Source organism: Aythya marila, assembly GCF_965140915.1.
Source record: "Aythya marila genome assembly, chromosome: Z".
Taxonomy (NCBI): domain Eukaryota; kingdom Metazoa; phylum Chordata; class Aves; order Anseriformes; family Anatidae; genus Aythya; species Aythya marila.
In genome coordinates, this window is record NC_139080.1 from 9,657,510 (window position 1) to 9,678,001 (window position 20,492).

At 56.0% G+C, this 20,492-nt stretch overlaps 1 protein-coding gene across 1 annotated transcript; it reads right to left on the reverse strand.

Moving 5' to 3' along the window:
- Positions 1 to 15,579: 15,579 nt before the first annotated feature.
- LOC309890429 (C-C motif chemokine 19-like) lies at positions 15,580 to 18,289 on the reverse strand. Its single transcript, XM_082784287.1, has 4 exons — positions 18,093 to 18,289; positions 17,157 to 17,280; positions 16,743 to 16,839; positions 15,580 to 16,462 (listed from the first exon to the last, which is right to left on the reverse strand). The coding sequence occupies exons 1-4, from the start codon at positions 18,148 to 18,150 to the stop codon at positions 16,442 to 16,444; spliced, it is 300 nt and encodes a 99-aa protein (XP_082640413.1). The 5' UTR covers positions 18,151 to 18,289; the 3' UTR covers positions 15,580 to 16,441.
- Between the last annotated feature and the right edge of the window lie 2,203 nt (positions 18,290 to 20,492).

The following is a 20,492-nucleotide window of genomic DNA, read 5'->3' on the forward strand; positions in this document are numbered from 1 at the left end:
AGCCAAGCCTGCAGCACCCAGCCCAGCTGTGCCCCTCTTCCTGACGTGCCACAGCCACCTTCATCTCCTCTTGGTCCCTGGCACCCCATGGACAGCCCTCCCTGCCTTGAAAACAGCTCTTGCCGCCACAGGATCCCACTTTGAATACCCCTGGGGAGGGAATCAGGGCTGTGGTTGTCCATAGGATGCTGCTGAACATGTACAACACCCATCCCATAGTGTTTGCAAAGCGAGCTGCGTGTTGCCAGCACCTGGTGCTGGTTTAGAGGCGGACGCCTGCTTGTGCCTCAGGAGCTCAATGGCCAGAAAATGGGAAAGTGTGAGCCAACAGCTCTGGCCCCCACATCCTGCCCTGCTTAAAAGCTCCTCCAGAGAGTCCAGGCTTGCTCCAAATAAAAGGGAATTGCTGCTGGCGAGGGGAGCAGGGGAGCTGGCAGGGACCACAGGAACCTTGCTGGTGCCCAGAGCCATGCCCACGTCCCCCAGCAGCCCATAAATGTGACACACGGGCAGCCTGGGAGCCCAGGGAAGCATCAAGCAAAGTGTTTGGGGGTCTGAAGGCATAGGGCATAGCTATACTGCTGGGGGCTGTGTGCCCGGAGAGCTCGAGCTGGCGCTGGACGCGGGGAGCGCAGAGCTCCTCCGGAGCAGCGAGGCGTGAGGCTGGGGTGAGCAGCAATCTGGGATAAAGGAGAGGCCTCCAGATGCCAAAGTCAACTTTGCCTCCAAGCTGCGGAGGAGAAAAACAGGAAGGGACCATGAGAGCAGTCCCAGTGCCGGCACCTCCCTGTCCCACCGCCGGGCCAGGGCACTTCCTTCAGGGCTCGGGCTCTTCGGTGGCTCTGGCTCGCGGCTGAGCTTGTAGGAGGCTGGAGCCCTGCCGGGATGCACCCAGGGCAGGCAGTGGTGCTGCCAATCCTGCCTTGCTGCAGCCACCGTGATGGGTCACGGGCTGTGCAGCGATGCCCAGGTCACTGGGGTGGCAGGGATCCTGCCCCAAATGTCTGGGCTGGCCCTCGAGCCCTGACTTTTCTCCCCTGTCGCTGCCAGGACAGGCTGTGCTGTGCACACAGGAGGCAGGTTGTCTGCAAAAGAGCCATCCCTTCACTCTCCTGCTGCTCTCTTCCCTTTTCCTCCAGGAAAGAGAAAGAAGCAGCCCTGGTAGGTCCTAGGAAATACAAGGGAATGAATCCTGGGGCAAGGGAGAAAGGAAGGAACACAAACACAGAGGGAATCAATGGGGAGGTAAGGACGCATGGGTTGGGGGAGGGAGCTTGATATATAGAGGGATGCAAGGACTGGGCAGACAGAGGAACAGACAGATGGATGGATGTATGAATGGATAGGCAGGTGAACCATTGGGACACCCAAATACTATCCTAAGCATCAAAGATGCTCGTGCAGAGACTGGTTTGTGAGGACAGCTGGGAAGCCAAGTGCTTAAGGCTGGCAGTGGGAGGCCCGTTGGCAGAGCGAGGACAGTATTTGGGCACAGCTCCTCCGTGCGACCCACGTGCCCAGTCCCCAAAAAAGTGGTAACACGGCTGGCATGAGGAGACAGAGCCTGGATCAACAGAAAGTCAGCCCCTGTGCTGGGCAGAGAGGGGCATCTCCACCCTCCTGGTCTCATGCTGTCCAGGTAGGGGGAGCAGGGCAGGGATCCTGCCCCAGGGGCACAGTGAATCCAGATACAAATGATTTAAATACCCAGTGCTGGGCGTTCACCTTGGCAGTAAATCTGAACTCAGTGGGATATCTCTGCCTGGGATCTTGCAAGAGGGTCCAAGCCCCCAGCACACTCAAGACCCTGTAGGTCACCCATGCTGCTTTTTCTTAAATTGCTTCTCTTTAGCTGCAAACTCTGTGCCCAGCACCAGCTCTCTTTCCTGAAGGAGAAGGCTGGGCATCACCTGGCAGGCCAGATGTGCTGGCACCCAAACGTGGGGCGAGGAGAGGCCTGAGCCATGCCTCTTCTTGCTGCCCTGTTATAGGCTTCTCCCTACACAAAAGGCTTGTTTCTCTCCCTGTTTGCTGTGGTGCCCCCCTCCCTGCCTCCAGGACACTTTTTGTCTTTCATGGAAAGACAAAAAATTCCAAACGCAGGGACACAGAGGTGCTGGGAGGCTAAACCAGCAGCTTAGCTGTACCCAAGCAGTGCTGCTTCATGATGCTCTCCGCAAATGCCTGTTCCCTCCTCAGCCCAGCAGCAGCGCTTTGGACGAGCTCGCCAAGCAGTGGGTTTCCCTGCCAGCTTTTTTTTTTTTTTTTCTTTTTTCTTTTCACTGAAAGCAGGCCCGGTGTCCAAGCAAGAGTTCACATCTCTCCTCCAGCTGCTTCTTGAGCTACGGGGACTGAAGCAGAGCAGGAAACACTTCTGGGAGCAGCCTTTGGGGAGGGACAGGGAGCATCCTGACCTGCTCACCTCCCACCAGCTGCATCTTGTGCTGCAGGAGGATGCTGGGCTGGAAGGCAACAGGTCATGGTGCCTTTCTTTCGCTCCCCAGATATGCAGGGCACCAGCACAGCCAGGAGCAACCCCAAGGGATTGCGCTGTTGGTCTGCATTTGTGCATCTACATCTGGCTGCAAAGGGCCAGTAAAGTGCCTGGGGGAGGCAAAGCTGTGCAGGAAGCTGAGCCTGCAGCACCTCTCCTCATTTCCTTCTCCCCAGAGCTCCTGCAGGGGCCAAGGCCCCAAACTTCATCCTCCCCCTGTCTCAGAGCAGTCAAGAAGGAGGCCCAGACACTATTTTCCCACTAGATGGCAAACAACGCCTTTAAAATAGCCTTCCGAGGAGTTACATGCCTTCCTCCAGTAGAGGAGGCTAAGAAACGAAAATCCTTCCTCAGAGGAAAGCCTGGGGGCTGAGGGCCTGGGGCTGCCTGATGTGGGGCTGAGGGTTGGAGCTTGGCCAAACCTGCTCAGTGGACAGCCTACAGTGGTCCTCCATGCCACAGACATCTTGCTTTTTTTTTTTTTTTGCCATTTTTTGGGTTTCCCTTCTTTACCACCCGTCTGGTTTTGCCCCAATCCTAGGAGACCCATCCCTCGCCCTATAAATGCGAGAGAGGCATCTGGATAACCCCACAAAGCACCTTGAACTGCGGGCGGCCACGAAGCCAAAGCCAGAAGCTTTGCTGGGGATTAATCACGCTGTGTGTGTGAGCCAGATGTGTCCTCGTGCCTGCTAGCAGGAGGGCAAGCCCCCAGCTCCACGTGCAAGCCCTTGTGCTGGGTGTGAGTAAAGGAGGAAGGGATGGAGGCTGTGCAGGTGGATGTGTGCGCTCGGCTAAGGTATTCTGCCAGCTCAGATGTGTTTCCAGGCTTGTGTGTGCTTGCTTGAATTCAGCCCCAGAGTACCTCGCGGTCTCTATACTAACCTTGTGCAGAAGTTTTCTGAGTTTTCTACCAGCTCTGGCACCTCTGCAGCCCATCAGCGGCCTGCCACCTTGCTCTTGGGGCAAACCCAGCCCTCCAGAGCCCCAGGCATGTGCCCAAGTGTGCAAACAGCCAGAACAGGGCTGTGCAAGGAGCCGCCAGGCATGTTAATGAACTAACAGCAGCTGCTTTTCCTCCATGAAGTGCTTGAAAGCCTTGCTCCTGCCAGCATCAGCTCCATTTGCTGCCTCTGATGTTTCCTGTCCGGGGCTGTTGTTGGGCACGGTTTATTCTTGGGTGAGAAGGGTCCTCCAGGCTTCCTGGAGACTTCCTTTGGGAAGGATTAATTGCCTCTTCCTCCTTGAGGATGGGAAGTCCCTCTTGGGGCTATTTATAGTTAAAAAAAAAAAAAAAAAAAAAAAAAAAAAAAAAAAAAGCACACACAGAAAATGAAAGAAGGGTGGCTGGGGAACAGAAACCGAGGGAGCTGTCGGGAGCTGGTGAGCAGCATGCAGCTCGGGGCAGCACGCCTCGGCCAAACCCGCTGACCCGCCGCCGCGGCCACTGGACCACAAGCGGGGCGGGCGAGAAGCCCTTCTGGCTCGCTGCAGCGGGGCTGGGCTCCTGGCCAGTGCTTGTGTTGGCACGTGCTGACGGCCGGGGACGTGCCTGGGGCTTTGGGATTGGGGCAGAGGCGGTGACAAGAGTGGCCAGAGGCTTCCCCGTCCCTTTGCCCTGGGTGTCAGTGTCCCCGAAGGCGGCGGAGCAGCAATTCGGCACAGACGTGGCTGCGCCGCTCTGGATGGTGAGGTTTACAGATCCAGGAGGGTTTGGCCCAGGGGGGAAATGTTTGGCTGTGTGGGCTCTGTGCCTGCAGGGCCACAGCATCAGAGACTCCCCAGTGTCCCCAGGCTAACTATTACCCTGCTCTGCTAACCCATCCCCATCACCTCCGACTGTTGACCTCCGAGCTGAGGGCACCAAGGGATGGGCAATTCCCCTTGCCTGAGGATGTCCCCCACTGCCATGACATTTTCCTGACCTCAGCTTCCAACCCAGGTCCTGGGAGCAGCTCTGGCCCTTCCCTGTGGGCTCAAGGTTCTGGGATTTTCTTCCTGGGTGGTTTTCACCAAGAAAATGCAACCTGCCTCTGCATGGCACCCGTGAGAGGTGACGGGCTGCCATGGGCCTTGCTTGGACCACATCTTAGGTCCCCACATCTTAGCCCACCCAAGTCCCCTCCTGCCTGCAGCAGTGACACCGTCTACGTCCCTTACTTGCTGCTGCCAGGTGAGAACATACAATCAGGGAATGGTTCAAGTTGGAAGGGACCTCTCAGGTCATCTGGACCAGCATCCTCCAGCATGAAGCAGCTTCAGAAATACCCACGGGGCTGCACCAAGCTGCTCCAGCTAAGTGGGGACTGTGGGATTTCAGCTGTGTCTGCTTCTTCCCCTTCATAAGCAGCTTGGCACTGCTCCAGGATGAAGCTCTGCAGTAGATGCCCTTTCTGTCTGTACTTTTTCATCACGATCCTACAAATGCAGAAGTTCTTAAGCTGTGGTAAAGATTTGATGGGTGACCTCCAGACCTGCTTCACCCCTGCAGTGCTTCCTGCCCTGTGGGGCTGCCTGGAAGCCTGCAGGAGACCTAAGAGCTGACCGAGGTCTGGAGACCAAAGGAAAAGCTACCAGTGCCAGAAGGGCCGTGCTTTCATTTCCTCCTGAAGACAAGAAATGTGAAGAAAACAAAAGAAAAGAAAACAAAACAAAAAAAATAAATAAAAAAATGAAGACCTGCTGCCTTCACCAGGGTAATGTCTATGAAGGGAAGTGAAAGCTCCCAGCACAGGCTCCAGCACACCGCAACCGCAGCTGTGATTCCCCAGAGTAGCAACCTCTGTACTCTTCCTCAAAGAAGAGTACACAGCTGCAAGCCAGAAAATAAGGAAAAAGCCAGAAAGACAGCTACACACAAGGAGGATGGGTATTGTGGTGGAGGGAGGCAGCAGAAACCCAAAGCGGTGCGCAAAGGGGATGCTGCCCAGCCAACAGTATGGCTTCGGTGTCTTTAGGATCTGGGCTTTTGGTGTCACCCGCCTCCCCTGTACTCCTCTGCTCCTATGAGAGTATCAAGAAGACCAGCACCCACTGCCCTGATGCCCCTGATGCCCCTGATGCTGGAGGCAGGACGCAGAGTGATAAAATGCTAACAATCCATCAGTGGCAAAGGATAAATTATCATCAGCCTCCGCAAAGGGTGAGGTTCACCTCGCCTCGACCTTCGCGCTGCCAGCTCCAGCTCCGGTGACATTCCCCATAGAACAGAAAAAGCTTGGGTGACATTTCAGGGTCTTCCAGAGGAGAAGAGGAAGCCACCTTTCTGCAAAATGCAGGCACGGAGTTACAGCCTGGCTGGTGCAGTGCCAGAACAGAGGGGGGAATATGGGGAGGGAGGAGGGCTGCAAGTGTCCCTTTAAGGATATCGTAGTGCTGTGAATATTTACACAAACGCACGCAAGGCTCTGTAATCTGCAAGCCTGAGCACATTGTAAAAAGGCTGATAAAGTGCTGAGCTCTCTCTCGATCATTTAGTTTTGCCTTCACATTTTTTTTCCCACTTGAGAACAGTTACTAGGCCGAGTTTGTGTATCTTGTACCCAATAAAGATATTAAGAGCCCTTTAATCTGCCGCTGCACAATCAGCAGCTTATTTTGCCACGGAGGTAAATGGCATTGGTGTGAGAAGTTTGCTGTGAGTGGCTCGGAGCTCGCTAAAAAACTTCCTTGGGCTGTATTCAGTTCATGCACAAGCGGCGGGCTAGGCCGGCCAGCCTTGTCCCATGCGGCTGCAAACCTGGTGGCTTTCCTGTCCTCACAGGGGCTCAATGGGCCTTGCACAGCCTGCGTGGGTGCTTGCAGGGTGTTTTCAGGGAATGGCACTGGGAAATGTGGATGGAGCACTGGTGTGATGCCACCCGCTGTCCTGGTCCTTGCTGCCACCGTGCTGCAGCACGGGGTAGGATGAGGCATTGAGCGGCAGGGGAAGGGATCCGTGAAGAGCAACAGATTTGTGCAAGGCTTGGGGCTGTCAGGATTGTACCAGCTTGGGAGGTTAGAAAGCAGCAAAGCCCCAGCAGATGTTAATTTGTGTCTTCCCTCCATGCTCTTTGTGAGCGGTGCAGGCTCTTTTACTGTGAGCACCAGTGCACACATGAGGTCTCCTGTGTTCTTCTTGTGCTGGTGGAGGTTTTGGAGGTGTTTTCGTCTTGCCCTGTGTGTGAGAAGGGAAAAGAAAAGCTCTGGAGCTGCAGGTAGCAAGGCTTGTGAACCCATCCCAGCACTTCACAGAGTGCTTGAGATAGAGTCTCCTGCAAAGACAATCTTTATGGGTAGAGGGCAGACACCTCCCAGAGCACCCCACTGCTCTGTGCACACCTCTGGGGCTTGCTGTTCACCCACACACAGCCCAAAAACCCTCACACAAAGCCCTTCCCAGCTTGTCCTCATCTGCTGCCTGTCCCCCCGTGTCTCTGGGATGTGCTGGCACACACGTGGCCAGGGACAGTGCTGAGTGCTGGCCGGCCTTGGACTCTGCACAAACAAAGGCAAGAAGAGGCTCGGTGGTGCCTTCCTGCTCCTTCCCGGTGGGTGGCCGGCTTTTTCTGCTGGCCAGGATTTTTCAGGGAGGCAGGGACCTTGGGTTAAGCATTGTTAGGGCAGGGCAAGGAGCCAGGAGAGTTCTCGCCCCGCAGGACACAAGGTCAAAGGATCGGCATGACACGCTCCCTCCCGGACAGTGTGTATATCCCCATCTGCAACCACTTCCTTGGGACGTGACAAAGGCTTGGTAGGTGACAGTCTCCCAGGAATGAAGGGAAGGGAAAAACCTCTGCTGCCAGTACCCCTCATCCCAGCCTTACCCTCTGCAATGTGTCCATCTGCACCTAAATGCTCCCCATTCTCAGTCGGGTGCTTTCTGCCCAGGTGAGGCACTTCCACTTGCTTTAAGCTTGCCACTTGGTCACCGCAGGGATGGACATAGCTCATGTCAGACCTGGGGACAACAGGAGCTGTGGAGCTGCTGGGTTGGAGCTCTGGCAGCGCTGCAGCAGCACACAGGGAGAAATGTTTCTAACAGCAGTGAAGGGCGCTTTAAAAGACCTCCATGTCTTCCAGGGGTCCAGAGCACTTCTAAGGGGACTGCAGCACTGTAAGGACAGAGGAGGGCAGCTCAGGTGCCCGGCAGGCTCTGATGTGATACTTTCAGCCTGCAGGTGAGCAGCAGCCCTGGACCTGCTGCCCAGCCCTCCCAGCAGTTCCCTACTCATGCAGCTCGGGGCTGCCTGGAGGAAGGACCTGTCTGCCTTTGTTTTCCATCACTCTGATGCCCTGATTCCTCTCCCCTCCTTTTCCTGGAAGGAAGGGATCTGCAAGCATGTCCCTCCTCAGCAGGGCATGGGGCCAGTCTGCCTTATCAGGCACAAAAGAGCCAGCCAGGGACTTTCCACTCTTTGCTGCTGTGCCCAAATAGGACTACCAGCCTGGTACATCGGATTGTCTTTGAAGAGTTCCCCAGCTCCCCTGTCCTCTGCTCCCTTTGCACACTTGGCAGCTCTGCTCTCTCTGATGACATTTTGCTGGCCCTGTCACCCTCTGCCTGGAAATCCTTGGACACAAATATCCCACAGGAAGGCTGGGAAGGAAGATGCAGACCCTTTTGCCCCATGGGAAGCCCCCACAGTTCCAGCCACCATGGCTTCCTCCTTTGCATGCAGCTGAGAAAAATGCTCGCTTGGGAATTTTTGTGTTGTACTCTGTGCTGTCCCTGGTGACCCATGTATTAGGGACACAGAGCTGCAGACTCTTCAGACCAGCTCTGGTACCCACTGTCACACTCCTGACTTTCAGAGAAAGCCCTTTGTAGCAGATCCATATCAAAGCATTGCAGAATTGCCAGGACTGGTGAAGGTGAAGAATTACTTCATCTCCCCACTCAGTCTGGCACTCTGTTGGAAGAGAAGAAGCAATACTGAGCAGGCTGAGACCATTCAAGCACTGGCCCAGAAAGCAGAATGAGCTGGCTGAAACCCAGAAACCTTGTGTGAGTGCCACCAGCCATACCTTACAAGGGCCAAGATCCAGCGCAGGAGGAATGCTTCCCAGGCAGAAATGAAGAGGTTCTAGTAGCAGGAGAGCAATGACCCTCCTGAAACCCAGCCAGAGCTCTTGTAGAAAAGCCCCCTGGGGTCACATTTGTAGGGGGTCAATGCCCTTCTGGAAGAAGTTGTTCTGTGCCTGCATGCAGTATGGGAAAGGCTGCAGCCTCCGAACTGATAAAGCAAATGAGGCAGAGCCCCTCTGGACAGCTGGGAGCTTCTGCTCGGCACGGGCTTGCCCCAGCAGCCAGCACAGCCCGTGATGGATGGCCCAGCATGTCCTGGCACACCACGGCCTCACAGCTCTCACTCGAGACAGCTGAAGCACAAGGAAGACAAATGAGACCCAGAGAAACCCAACCTGCTGCTGGCCCCCTCCATCTCCATTTACATGTCTGCTTTCTCTTCCAAGTCCATGTATCTCCTTTGTTTAGGAGTGTGTGTGGCTCTTGGTCCGATTCCAGATGTTTTCTGCTTGAGACCTTCCTCATTCAGCAAAAACACTGAGCACGGACACTTTGGAGCCCATTTTGGTTAAATTTCTCTTGCTTCAGATGCTTCAGATTTTGCACGAACACCAAATTGCAGTTCCCATGACTTCATGCAGCCCTCAGAAAAATAACATAAAGCAGAGAAAACCCACCTCACCCAGTGGGGCACAGATAGACCAGAATAATGGGAAACAAAGGATTTGGTAGGGCTGTCACAGGTCTTCCAGTCCCTCCTGTGCCAAGCCAGGGCCAGCACAACTCAGAGCTTTCCAACAGGCCATGGTCTAACCGTAAAATCTGCAGCAGTGGAGAGGCAGCATTTCCTCAACTGACCATTCTTGATAAGTGGAATTTCCCTTCAACAACTGACCCCAAGGTTTTCTGTGGCTTCTTGTCCTACCAGAAGTGAACTAAGGGAACAGTTTCTTCACTTTCTCTTTGAAACAGCAGCCTCCTGTACATTTGGAGGCCATCTCTTCTGTTCCTGGAAGGAGGGTAAACCCAGGTTCCTTCAGCCAGTACTTTGGCAGTGCCCAAGCCCCATCCAGCCTGGCCTTGAGCACTGCCAGGGATGGGGCAGCCACAGCTCCTCTGGGCAGCCGGGGACAGGGCCTCACCACCCTCTGGGTGAAGAATTTCTTCCAAATATCTAATCTAAACCCACCTTCATTTACTTTAAAGCCATATCTCCTTGTCCTATCACTCCACCTGCTAAAAAAGAGCCTCTCCCCCGCCTGTAGGCCCCTTTAGGCACTGGCAGGCCGCTGTAAGGTCTCCCTGGAGCCTTCTCTCCTCCAGGCTGAACACCCCCAGCTCCCTCAGCCTGTCTCCACAGCAGAGCTGCTCCAGCCCTCTGAGCATCCTTGTGGACTCCTCTGGACTTGTTCTAATCTTGTGCTGTGGGCCCCAGAGCTGGGTGCAGGGCTCCAAGTGGAGTCTCACGAGAGCAGAGCAGAGGGGGACAATCCCCTCCCTGCCCTGCTGCCTACGCTGTGTTGGTGTACCCCAGGGTACAGTTGGCTTGCTGGGCTGCAGGTGCACGTTGCCATCTCATGTTCAGTTTTTTGTCCTCCTGTACATCAAGTCCTCCACAGGGTTTTTCCCCATCCATCTGTACCCAGTCTGTACTGCCATTTGGGATTGCCCCGACTGAGGTGCAGGACCTTGCCCTTGGCCTTGTTGAACCCCATGAGGTTCACACAGGCCCACCTCTCAACTTGCCCAGGTCCCCCTGGATGCCTCCAGCATGCCAACCACACCACACAGCCATCACAGGCCTTCCTCACCACAGCACCCACAACGCAATCCCCCATTTCCCCATGCCTCCTGCTTCCACTGCAATGCTTCTCCACCCCAGGTGAGAACTGCAGAGCTCCAGGCCCTGCTGCCTTGCCTGGGCCAGCCAAACCCAGCCAAGAACCACGGCACAGCATGGACACAGCCTTCAAAAACAGCAGGGCTCAACCCAGCGGACTTCAGCCCTTCGGCCTTTCCCCCTCCAGGCAGGCAATGAAACCCCATGGGCTCCAGCGCTGGGAATTCCCTGGAGGCAGCTGGCCTTGGCAGGGGCAGAGGAGGATGCTGGAGCGCTGCGCCGCAGCTGGGAAATGAAACCAGGCGCTGCGGGTGGAGGGCGAGTCCGTCGCTGCATCTGGGACACTTCTGCTTCTGTTCTTTGCAACGCGGCGGCTGCCGTCTAAATGCTGACTGGTGGCTTTCCAAAAGCCACAACAAGTAAACGGAAGGTGGGAAATTACAACCTGTGGAGGAATTCAGTGAAAAGTCTTGAGTTTTTCACCAAAGACCACCTCAGAGGCTCAGGAGACTCCGCCGAGTGCTGCTTGTTTGGAGCAGAATCTTCCGTGGAAAGCCATGGCTTGGTGGTTTAAACAAGAATAAGGAACACACATGTAAACACAGTTGTGTGTTTGCAGCGTGGGGACAGTGCGCAGCCTAGCAGAGGAGGGATTTTCCCAGCCAACACATCTGCAAGAAAGAAAATTTCGCTTTCTGTGGGAAAACAGAGAAGAGAGAGATGCGTTTAGTAGAGGCTGAAGACTGAGGGCTGCAGAGGGTGAACCTCCCGCTGACACAACACAGCTGCCACATCCCTCTGGACAGGCACAAAACAGCCAGCACATGGGCAAACCTGGGTTAGAGGGGACCGAGGGAGCGGGGCAGAAGCTGGGCAGCACAGAGCCGGGTGGGCTGAGAGAGGAAGACCCCAGCATGAGATGTTTTCTCTTGCTAGGGATAAGCCAGGATTGCAGCAAGAGCTCTCAAGCATGCCATACTGTGAGAAAATCTTCCAACTCCCTTTCCACCCCAGATGTAGAAAGGTTTTGCACGCATACAGGTTTAATTTATTCTCCTAAATTCATAAGGAGCTCCAAAACCTTCTCTTCTTTCCCTTCCCCAGCCCTCGCTGGGAGGACATACCAGCCAGCACCTTTCCTAGAACATGAGGGAGAGGTGAGGAGTGCCACAGAAAACGTCACTAAGCCTCCTGTTGATGCCTAGCAGGTTGTAGGGAGGGATGGGTAATGAGGAAGGTACTTTCCAGAGACTTCTTGCAGCAGGACAAGTCTGTTTGCTTGTCCTCCCAGTTTTCTCTTTTATCTCCAGTTTTTACTGCTACTGTGCACGAAGAGAAGATGGGTGCTCCTGAGGGCAGAGAGGATGGGTCCCCCCTCCCTTTCCAAAGGGTGCTCTGGGAGCAGGGCAAGGGTGCTTCTGGCTGGTGGCTGAGCCTACAGTGCCGTGAGCCACATCATCCACTGTGTGTAAAAGTCAAGCCCAGCATGGGCATGAGGTCCCTGTGTCATGAGGTACCCATGTCAGAAAGCTTCTGGACTCTGTTTCATTCCTCTCACCTGCATTAGGAACAGTATCCAGCCCCACTGCTCCAGTCCCAGGGATCAGAGCCAAGAAGACAGACCACGGAGAGACAGGGAGAGGCTCCAGGGCACTAAGCAAGGAGCAAAGCCATCAGGTGCATGGGACAATAGGGGACATCCCGGCTTGTTTCCTGCTGTGGGGTTTTTGGGGTTTGGTTGCAGGGCTTTGTTGCTGCTCCTGCCCTCTGGTAAATGCTCCTTTACCTTGTTCTCTCTGAGCATGACTGACTCCTAGAGTCAACCTTTAGGGGAATAGAGATCAGCTTTCAGGCACCCCAAAACTCCTGCATTCCCTCTCCTATGGGCAAAGTTCACCCCACATCTTCCTAGTCTCAGAAAACCCCTGTGAAATGGTGATAACCCCAAATTCCACCAGCAAAACATGGACGACAAATCTCAGACCCCAGGGTTGTTGGAAACCCACCTCCCCGCTTTGCTCAAGTAGTATATATATATATTTTAGAGGTCTGACTGAATATTCAGGCACTGAATGTCAGAGGAAAACTCAAAAAAGTGGAGAAACAAAACTGAAAATGCTGGGCAGGAAAGGTAGGAGGCTGGAGGGAAGCCCCAGCATTTCAGAGAATGTGAGTGGGATTTAGCCAAGTAGCACCCATCCTGAGTAATTAGAGCCAGATCTGCTCACAGGAGGAGTTGGGGGATACTCAGCCACATTTCTGTATTTGCTGATGGTGCGAGCTCCTAGGACTCTGGGTGTCTAAAAGCAGACTGTGGTCATTGGTGGTGGGATCACTCAGCTACTAATATCCCTCGTGGCACATCCTTCTCTATGCACTCTCTCTTGTGCCCCCACAAGCAATCTCCCACTTATCGGGGCAGATCAGCCCAAAGGGGACCTGAAAAGAAGGTATAGAGCCTGGGCAGTAGATTCCCCCTGGCCCTCAAGAAAACTGTATCTAAACCAGCTTATTGGGTGCTCTGGGGGTGGCCTTTGTGCAATGATCTGAGCAGGTCCCCAGGGACCCAGCACAGCCCGGAGGATGGGAGCTCCTCTTGTGTACCCAGATGCTCGGCTGGGTGAGGCCACCAGGGACCATCCAGCTGCAGGAGAAGGCTCCTGGGATGTAGCTGCAGAAGGAGCAGTTCTGCTCAGAGCCCCACAGCCTGGCCAAGAGTGCTGGCATCCTCCCACAGGACAAACTTTAGCAGAAAGTGTCTGGACAAGCAGTACCGGAGATGACATGCTGGGAATGAATGAAAAACCAGGAGGGGCTTGGGGAGGAGAGATGCCAGGCCTGGATCCTCTCCATCACCCACACATGTTACTGGTTAGGCAAGAGTTTAGAGCACAGCAGGAAGAGAGCAGTGGGGCTTTTCCCTGCCTGGCTTCCCACCCTGCCCATCCATCCACATCCTATCTCCTCCAAATAGCCCAGGCAGGTCCTTGAGCCCCTACCAGCCACGTCCAGTGCTGGTGCCAAGGGAGCTGTGCCTGTGGAGAGCAGCCCCTTGCCTTGGCACCAAGCAGAGGAGACCACCAGAACAGGGGACAACTGGTCCTTGCACTTGGACTCTAAGGTCATGCCTGCTCTGTCTTACATCCACTTGGAAGGTATCAGAGAAAGCCTCCACCAAGCCTGGAAGGAACAGGAGAGATCTCAAAATGCCAGCTGTGAGACCTGGGGCCAGAGAACAACCCACGTTCAATTTGCTGGCATAGGTACAGCCTTGCCTTGTGCACAGTCACCAGAAGAAGGGCTCTTTTGCCAGATACCTAGGAAAGCTTTTCAGTTGCGATGACATGAGAAATACAGATCCTAGGCATTGATAAAGGACCATGGCTGATTCAATTGATGCTCCAGAATACCTCACACCAAAACCTGGTCCTGCTGAGGCTATGTCTGCATTGTTGTGCTTTGGGTCCTGATCTTCCACGCTGACACTTGAGGATGCAGCAAGGGTAGGCAGGAAAAACACAGTTGGAGAGAGAGAGACAAACAAGAGGGCTTGGAGCACTTTTACTGAAACTGGCTCTCGGCTGGGACCCAAGGTTTTGACACGTCCATGATTTGCTGCTTTCTCCAAGGATAGTGGCCACTTCCCTCCAGAAAGGTCATTGACTTTTATATCAGAAAAACTCTATGTACTGTTTACTAAGATCTGAGCCCTGCTGGTTTGGACAGATTCCCGAGAGACGGGCTGTGGAGCAGGGAGAGCTGCTTCGGGGGTGCAGACAGGCTGGCTCCTCCTTGCCAGGACCACGCACACACAGTGCCTGGCATCTCCTGCCCTTCCCTTGAGGTGGAAGGGGTGGGAGCCCAGGCACCATGCTCCTTGGCAAGATAGCCTTTAGCTAAGGACAGACCTGGTCCATCTGAGGCCAAGTCCCTCTTGCAGCCCCTGCCCACCAGCTACAGCAGCTCAGCCTGGGCACGGATCCGCGCCGAGCATCCTCCTCCTCCTCCTCCTCCTTGGTGCGGCCCCTCGCAGGTCACCAAACGAGCAGCAGCGAAGCTCTGCCAAAGCAAGCACTGGTTAAGCTCCCTTCCCACTCACATTGTTTGTCTTGGCCTCTCTTCTCATACCAGCCTTCGTCCTCTTCCTCCCCCTCCCCGGGATTATATTGCTGGAGCTGTCACTGTGCTTAATGAGCTGGGGCAGACAGAGCCGGTGCGAGGGCTCTGGGAAAATCACAGCAAGAGGCAGCCGAGCCCAGGGCACGGCAAGTGCACACAGAGCAGGAGGAGGACCCTGGGGGGAACACCTGAAGCCACCAACCAAGGGAGAAGCAGACCAGCAGAGGAAAAGGGCTGGAGCTCATCTTGCTTTCAACAGGTTTCAGCAACAGCCACCAAGTGCCTGGGCATCCCCAGCCACTGCACCACCACGGATGATGTTCCTATCCTCAGGAAGGGTCTCTGGGCCATCCCACTCCCAGCCTGTGCCCAGTGCAAATTATTTAACCCTGTGTACAGGTGCATGCCGGAGCATAGTGCCTTGCTGCTGGCTGTGCCTGGCTGCTGGCTGCACCAAGCCTTGCTTCTGCATGTTTCTCCCATGCTTCGGCAGAAGGGAGCAGGTTTATTCAAACATCGTGTCGCCAGGGTGAAGGGAAAGTTTCCATGAGGTCATTTTGGGCCAGCAAGCCTTAGGGCAGACTGGCTCGGTTTTAGGGACCTGATCATCCACAGCCCTGGTGCACAAAGCTGGGAACAAAGCGTCCAGGGACTCACAGATCATGGGTGACGATGGGCAGGAGCCGATGTGCCACCCTGTGTTTTACCCAAGGATGCATTTAGGAGCAGGGACACTGGGTTCTTCACCTGCCTGCGTTTCCCCCAGAGCTCTTTCTCCTGTTCTGCAGCCCAGCTGTGCTTTTGCACTGAGCTGCTAGGGCAGCCCAAGCCTCACTGTGCCTCGGTTTCCCTTTTCTGCAAAAGCAAAGCTCCCGTTCCCAGCAAAGGTGCTGGTGGAACTGAAATGGCTTGGTCTGGATGCTGCAATACTTGCATGCTCCCTTGTACCCTTCATCCCCCTAAAGCCCTTTTCCTCCCCCTGCACCCAGCACAGCCCCTTGCCTTGTGCTACAGCACCCCCACCCTCCACGCTGAGCTTCAGGATCAAAAACGAGGCAGGCCATCAACTCATAGGCTTTTATTTTTATTTAACAAATCCAGAGAAAAAAAAATAAAAAATATAAAAAAAAAAAAAAAAAAAAAAGAAAAGAAAGAAGCAGCTAACACCCGTAATTTTTGCACTGAGCAGATCTAGCAGCAAATACCTGAGCACAGCGCGAGCGCTGCTCTTGCATCCCTGCCCAGGCAGCAGCACCAGGCAGGCTTTGACCACGGTGGCAGGCTTGGGGACCGAGAAGGAGGGCGATGTCCCTGACAAGGGCAGGGACCCTCCACCATTCCCATCCTGTGAGTAAGGCCCTGGCCAAGCGGACACCAGAGTTATGCCACAGCAGCCAGTGGTGCCAGGCTGGGACAAACCATGGATACTGGCACTGGCTCCATTTCCACCTGGGCAGGGAAGGGCAGGAGGGGGAAAGCTGGAGGACCTCACGGGACCGACATGATGGTGACGAACATCCCTACCCCTTCCCCTCCATCCCTGCACAGTCCCATCCCCGCTGCCCTTCCCAGGGATGCAGAAGGCGCTCAGGCTCAAGGCTGATGATGGAAACCCGAGGGAACAGACTGGCGCTCAGAGGAAGGCTGGGATCCCCAAAACTCATCTCACAGATCAGTCCATCAAACCAGCCTCCTGGCTGCAAGGGTGCTGGAGATGCCAAGCACCCTTGGAGCGGAGACTCTGGTCCAGCAGCCCCCGGCTCAGCCTGACGCAGGTTTTTGAGTCACACTGGTGGCAGAAGGGAGAAGAGAGAGCTGCAGGGCTGTGACGAGCCCCATGCACTGACACGAGTCCCGAGGAGGGTTGGCCCCGTGCCCTGTAGTAGGAGGTGGAAGCAAGTCGGCTTCATGAGCTTCAGATTCACAGCTGAGAGCTGGCCCCGATCCGGGTGCTGGGGCCAGCCACGGGCTTCTTCAGGGCCTAATTGCCTTTATTTGGGACCTGGGGAAATGAAAAACACAACTGGAATGAGCATGGTCCTGGGGAAGGAGCTCTCTGGGGCCCCTTCCCTGATGTCAAGGTGGTCACCTGGACCGTCTGAGCAGAGCCACATGTGGATGTTGCCAACCCCGAGCTCACAGAGCAGAAGCAGGGGCACCCTTTTCTGTGGCATCCATCGGTCCCATTCGGGCTGGGAACATCCCTTTTGGTGGCAGGTTTGAGCCATCCCCAGGCCGCCCCCATTCCCCAGAACCCACACCGAGCACGGCCCAGCTCCTACCTTCCTGGCAGAGCCAGAGTCCAGCTTCTCCCGGAGGCGAACCGCCCATGGGGATTCGAGCGGGGCGCAGAGGCGCTTGCCCCTCACGGTGATGAACCTGTTGGGCCCACAGGGGGAAAGACAGGAGCTGCTGAGCAGGATGTCCTGGGGATGCTTCAGTACAGCCCCAGCTCTCACACTGTCTCCCTCACCCTCCTCCTCCACCTGCTCCTTGCCATGACTTTCAGCCCTGTTTTCCCCAGGTTTTCACCTCCCAGCGGGTCTGTCCTGCTCTGTCTGAGCCTCAGATCTCCTCCACCTTCCCTCCCCTTCCACCTCTCCCCCTATTTCCCAAATGCAGCTTGCCATCCCTGCCCTGCCTCCCTCCTTGCCCTGCTGCGTGCTCCATCCCTTGCCCGTCACCATGGCCCTTACACGTTGGCAGGGATTTCACAGCCATCCTGCACCAGCTGTATCTGATATCTCTGCACGATCCGCCGTGGGATGGGATTATCGCTCGTCCTCAGGCAGCAGTCCAGGACGTTGTTGCCGCCGTGCACTGGAGGAGGAAAGGAACACGTGGCTTGAGGTCACTCCCGGGCTCCACGGGATGGTGCCCGCGCTGGCAGCGTGCCGAGCCGTGCCCTGGCACACAGTCCAGCCCGTACAGGCAGGCACACGCTTGGCTGGCCCAGCTCCCAGGTGCTGGCAGCCCTTTGCCTCTTTCACATCTCAGCAAAGAGGAGAAGAGCAGTAGGATGGGGAGTGGGCAACCCTTCTGCACACCCGGGTTCCCTCCCTCATCCCTGGGGTGAGCGCTGGCCAGGGGACACCTGGTGGATTCATTGCGCTGCCGTCCAGGCACTGGAGACACCATTCCCAAGGGTCTGGGCATGACTTTGGCTGTATTTGCTGAAAAAATTATTGTTTTGGCAGCTACACATGCCCCAGCCCATCCCACACTGAGCTGCACCTTGCTGCCACCCTGCAAGCAGATGCACCAAAGCGCTGCCTTCCACTCCGGTGCCAGGGATGCTCCCCTGGTGTGGTGAGGGCTGCTCAGGCAGGGGAAGATGGAAGTGGAGAAAAGCTGATCCCAGCCTGGTGTGCACAGGCTGGGCTAGGGCACTGGGAGGCAGGAGTGCTCCACAGCCTGTCCCCAGTGCAGATTTCCAGCCCCTGCGGGTTCCTTCCTGGACTTTGGTCAGGACAGAGTCCCTCTGGGACGTGTTACAAGCAGAGGACTCAGGAGGGCTGCTATTGAACCCCAGCAATGGGTCCCTCTAAAAGTCTGCTGGAAATGCAAAAGCAGGCAAGAAACCAGATCCTAGCCCTTCCACAAGCAATGCACCCTGAGAGATTCCCTCTTACCGTGCAGGATACATCCCAGCACCAGGAGACCGAGGCAGAGAAGATGCAGCTGCTGCATTGTGTCGCTGAGTCTGGCAGAGGATGGGCTGGAGGCAGCGGGGCTCTGGGCAGGAGAGGTGAGCTCTGCACTGCTTCCCTGAGCTCTGGTGCTGGGGCTCCTCGCTGCCTATTTATCCTTCTGGCCCGTGGCTTTCACTTTCTTTTGGAGAAGAGGGGTGGGAAGTCATAACAAGCCTTGCCACAGGCAGGATTTGATCTTTGAGCAGTTCCCGAATATACTGTCAGCTTTCCCTGAAGCCAGCTGCTCTGCATCCCCAGAGCCAAACACCCTTCTGTCCTCCCCACTGCTGGCTCCCAGGGCATGGGGGCTGCCAGTCAGGACCCTCACCCTGCAAAAACACCCTGCAGCCCTGGGAAAGCACTTGTGGGGTTTCATCCTCTGCATTTACCAGTTCATCCTCCACAGCCTCTCTGGGACATCCAGAGATACCACATAGTCTCAAGCTGGTGATGCTGAGGGGGACAACTTGCCTCCACTCCATTCTTGGGGTGTTTGTCAGTAATAGGGTGATGCCTGACTCCCCCTAAGCCCCCCAACCTGGTTGCAGGAGTCTGGCTTTCCCCTTTCCCCTCTCCACTGCCAGAATACCAGGCACATCCAAAACCTTGGTGCCCCTGTGCAGTGCTGGCAGATGGAGGGCAGCCAAGCCGGCATGCTCTGCCCTGAGGCTGAGCTGAGATGCCGAAGGACAGCACGGCTTCCAGGCAACCCAGCAAACAGGTTTATGGCCAAAAACAGCAATCAAGCTTTCTGGGAACATGTCTTATACTGGTACATGAGCAGAAATCCCCCAGGGAGATTGTGTGTGCTGCTCGAGGTGCCAGCAGCTCACTGGAAGGATGCGTGGGCAAAGATCGCGCTCATGCTGCAAACCTTCACAGCAGAGCAGGGACAGGGGCTGTTCCTCCTCGAGGTCACCACTGGGCCAGTGCCACCACCGTGTGGTTGTCCTTCAGCCAGCCTGCTCCAGCCCTGGCATGTGGCAAGGGGGATGCCTCAACTCCTGCTGTGCCTCCAGCCAAGGTTTCTCATGCCTGCACCTTGGGCTGATGTCCTCCATCAGGAGAGTGCTGCCTCGGGCTGTGCCCACACCCAGCTCCGTGCTGGAGGGGACAGGCAGGCAGGAAGAGCAGTGCAAACAGGATGTGCCAGCTTAGCTGTGGTTCTGCCTGCTTTCAGCACTTACAAACCCTCTTTATCACAGAGAAATCTTGGCTGGCGGAAGAAAGATTCGGGTGGCATGAGGCTGCAGGCTGGTGCCAGGACAAAGTCTCCACTTGATCCCCAAAGAGACCCCACAGCAGGGAGAACGATGGCCCCTGGCCAGGATGCTGACAGCCAGGCCTGCAGGAGAAGCGAGGGGTGTTGGGGGTCCCCTCCTGCGGGGAGGCACTGCGGGGGGCCCGTGGTGAAGGGCTGGCCGTGGATAGAAAGGAGGATGTGAGATCCAGGAACACATATGGGTTAAGTCCTGCACTGTCCCTGGCAGCCCCCAGGCCTTGAGGGACACAGAGGCTCTGCCTCTCCCCACGAGCTGTGCGGGTGCCAAGGGGGTGAAAGCATGGCTGGGCTTGAGTCACCCCCGCTCCCCAGGAGGTGCATGGGACAGTGAGGAAAGGGGCTTTCCGCGTTGTGAAAGGGGGACATGACCTCCATTGGGGTCAGTGGGATTTCTAAGAAGAGCGTGGTCATCTACCAAACGCGTCCCTGTGACAGGCAGGGTGGTCACCCCATTCCCCTGTGGTGCAACTTGGGAAGAGGGGAGGGCACAGCGTGTGCTGGGCCACCCAGGCCTCCTCCAGCACCAGGCACCGCAGGCAGCACGAGCATCCCCCAGAGCTCACCCCTGCAGAAGGCTGGGTAAAGCAGTTGTTAATTTAAGTATAAACTGTGCAGGAGGCGAAGGGGGCTCCTCACGGGAAATCCAACCCATTGACATGCCAACAGGCCGTGTGAGCATCGCCGGCATCCCTGGGCTCTGCTCAGGCAGCGCTGACCCCGCTGCAACCTTCCCCAAGCCCCCCTGGGCTCTCCCTGAGGTGCCTTGTGGTGCTCCGTTTCCCACCTCCAAGACGTGGAGCTGGGAAGGGCAAAGGGGGAATTCCAGCGTATTCCAGGCACAGACAGTCCCTGGGGCAGGATCTGGCCTGGCTGCATTTACCACATTGGGAAATACTGGGCCAGAATCACAGCTGTTTCAATTTCTCTGTCTCTGCTACGGCAGCCCAGCATGGGAGAGGCCCCCACGCTACTTCCATCGCATTCCAGTCCTGCAGTGGCACAGGGACTGCGGCCACAGCCAGCACACAGGGCCCTGCTGGATCTCCTCCAGCCGAGGG

Excerpts from the sequence above, each read along its gene's own strand:
- LOC309890429 (XM_082784287.1), bottom strand. The coding sequence starts at position 18,150 with ATGCAGCAGCTGCATCTTCTCTGCCTCGGTCTCCTGGTGCTGGGATGT. Across the intron at positions 17,281-18,092 it reads GCTGGGATGTATCCTGCACG|TGCACGGCGGCAACAACGTC; the intron begins GTAAGAGGGAAT and ends TTCCTCCTCCAG. Across the intron at positions 16,463-16,742 it reads ACTCTGGCTCTGCCAGGAAG|GTCCCAAATAAAGGCAATTA; the intron begins GTAGGAGCTGGG and ends TCATTTCCCCAG.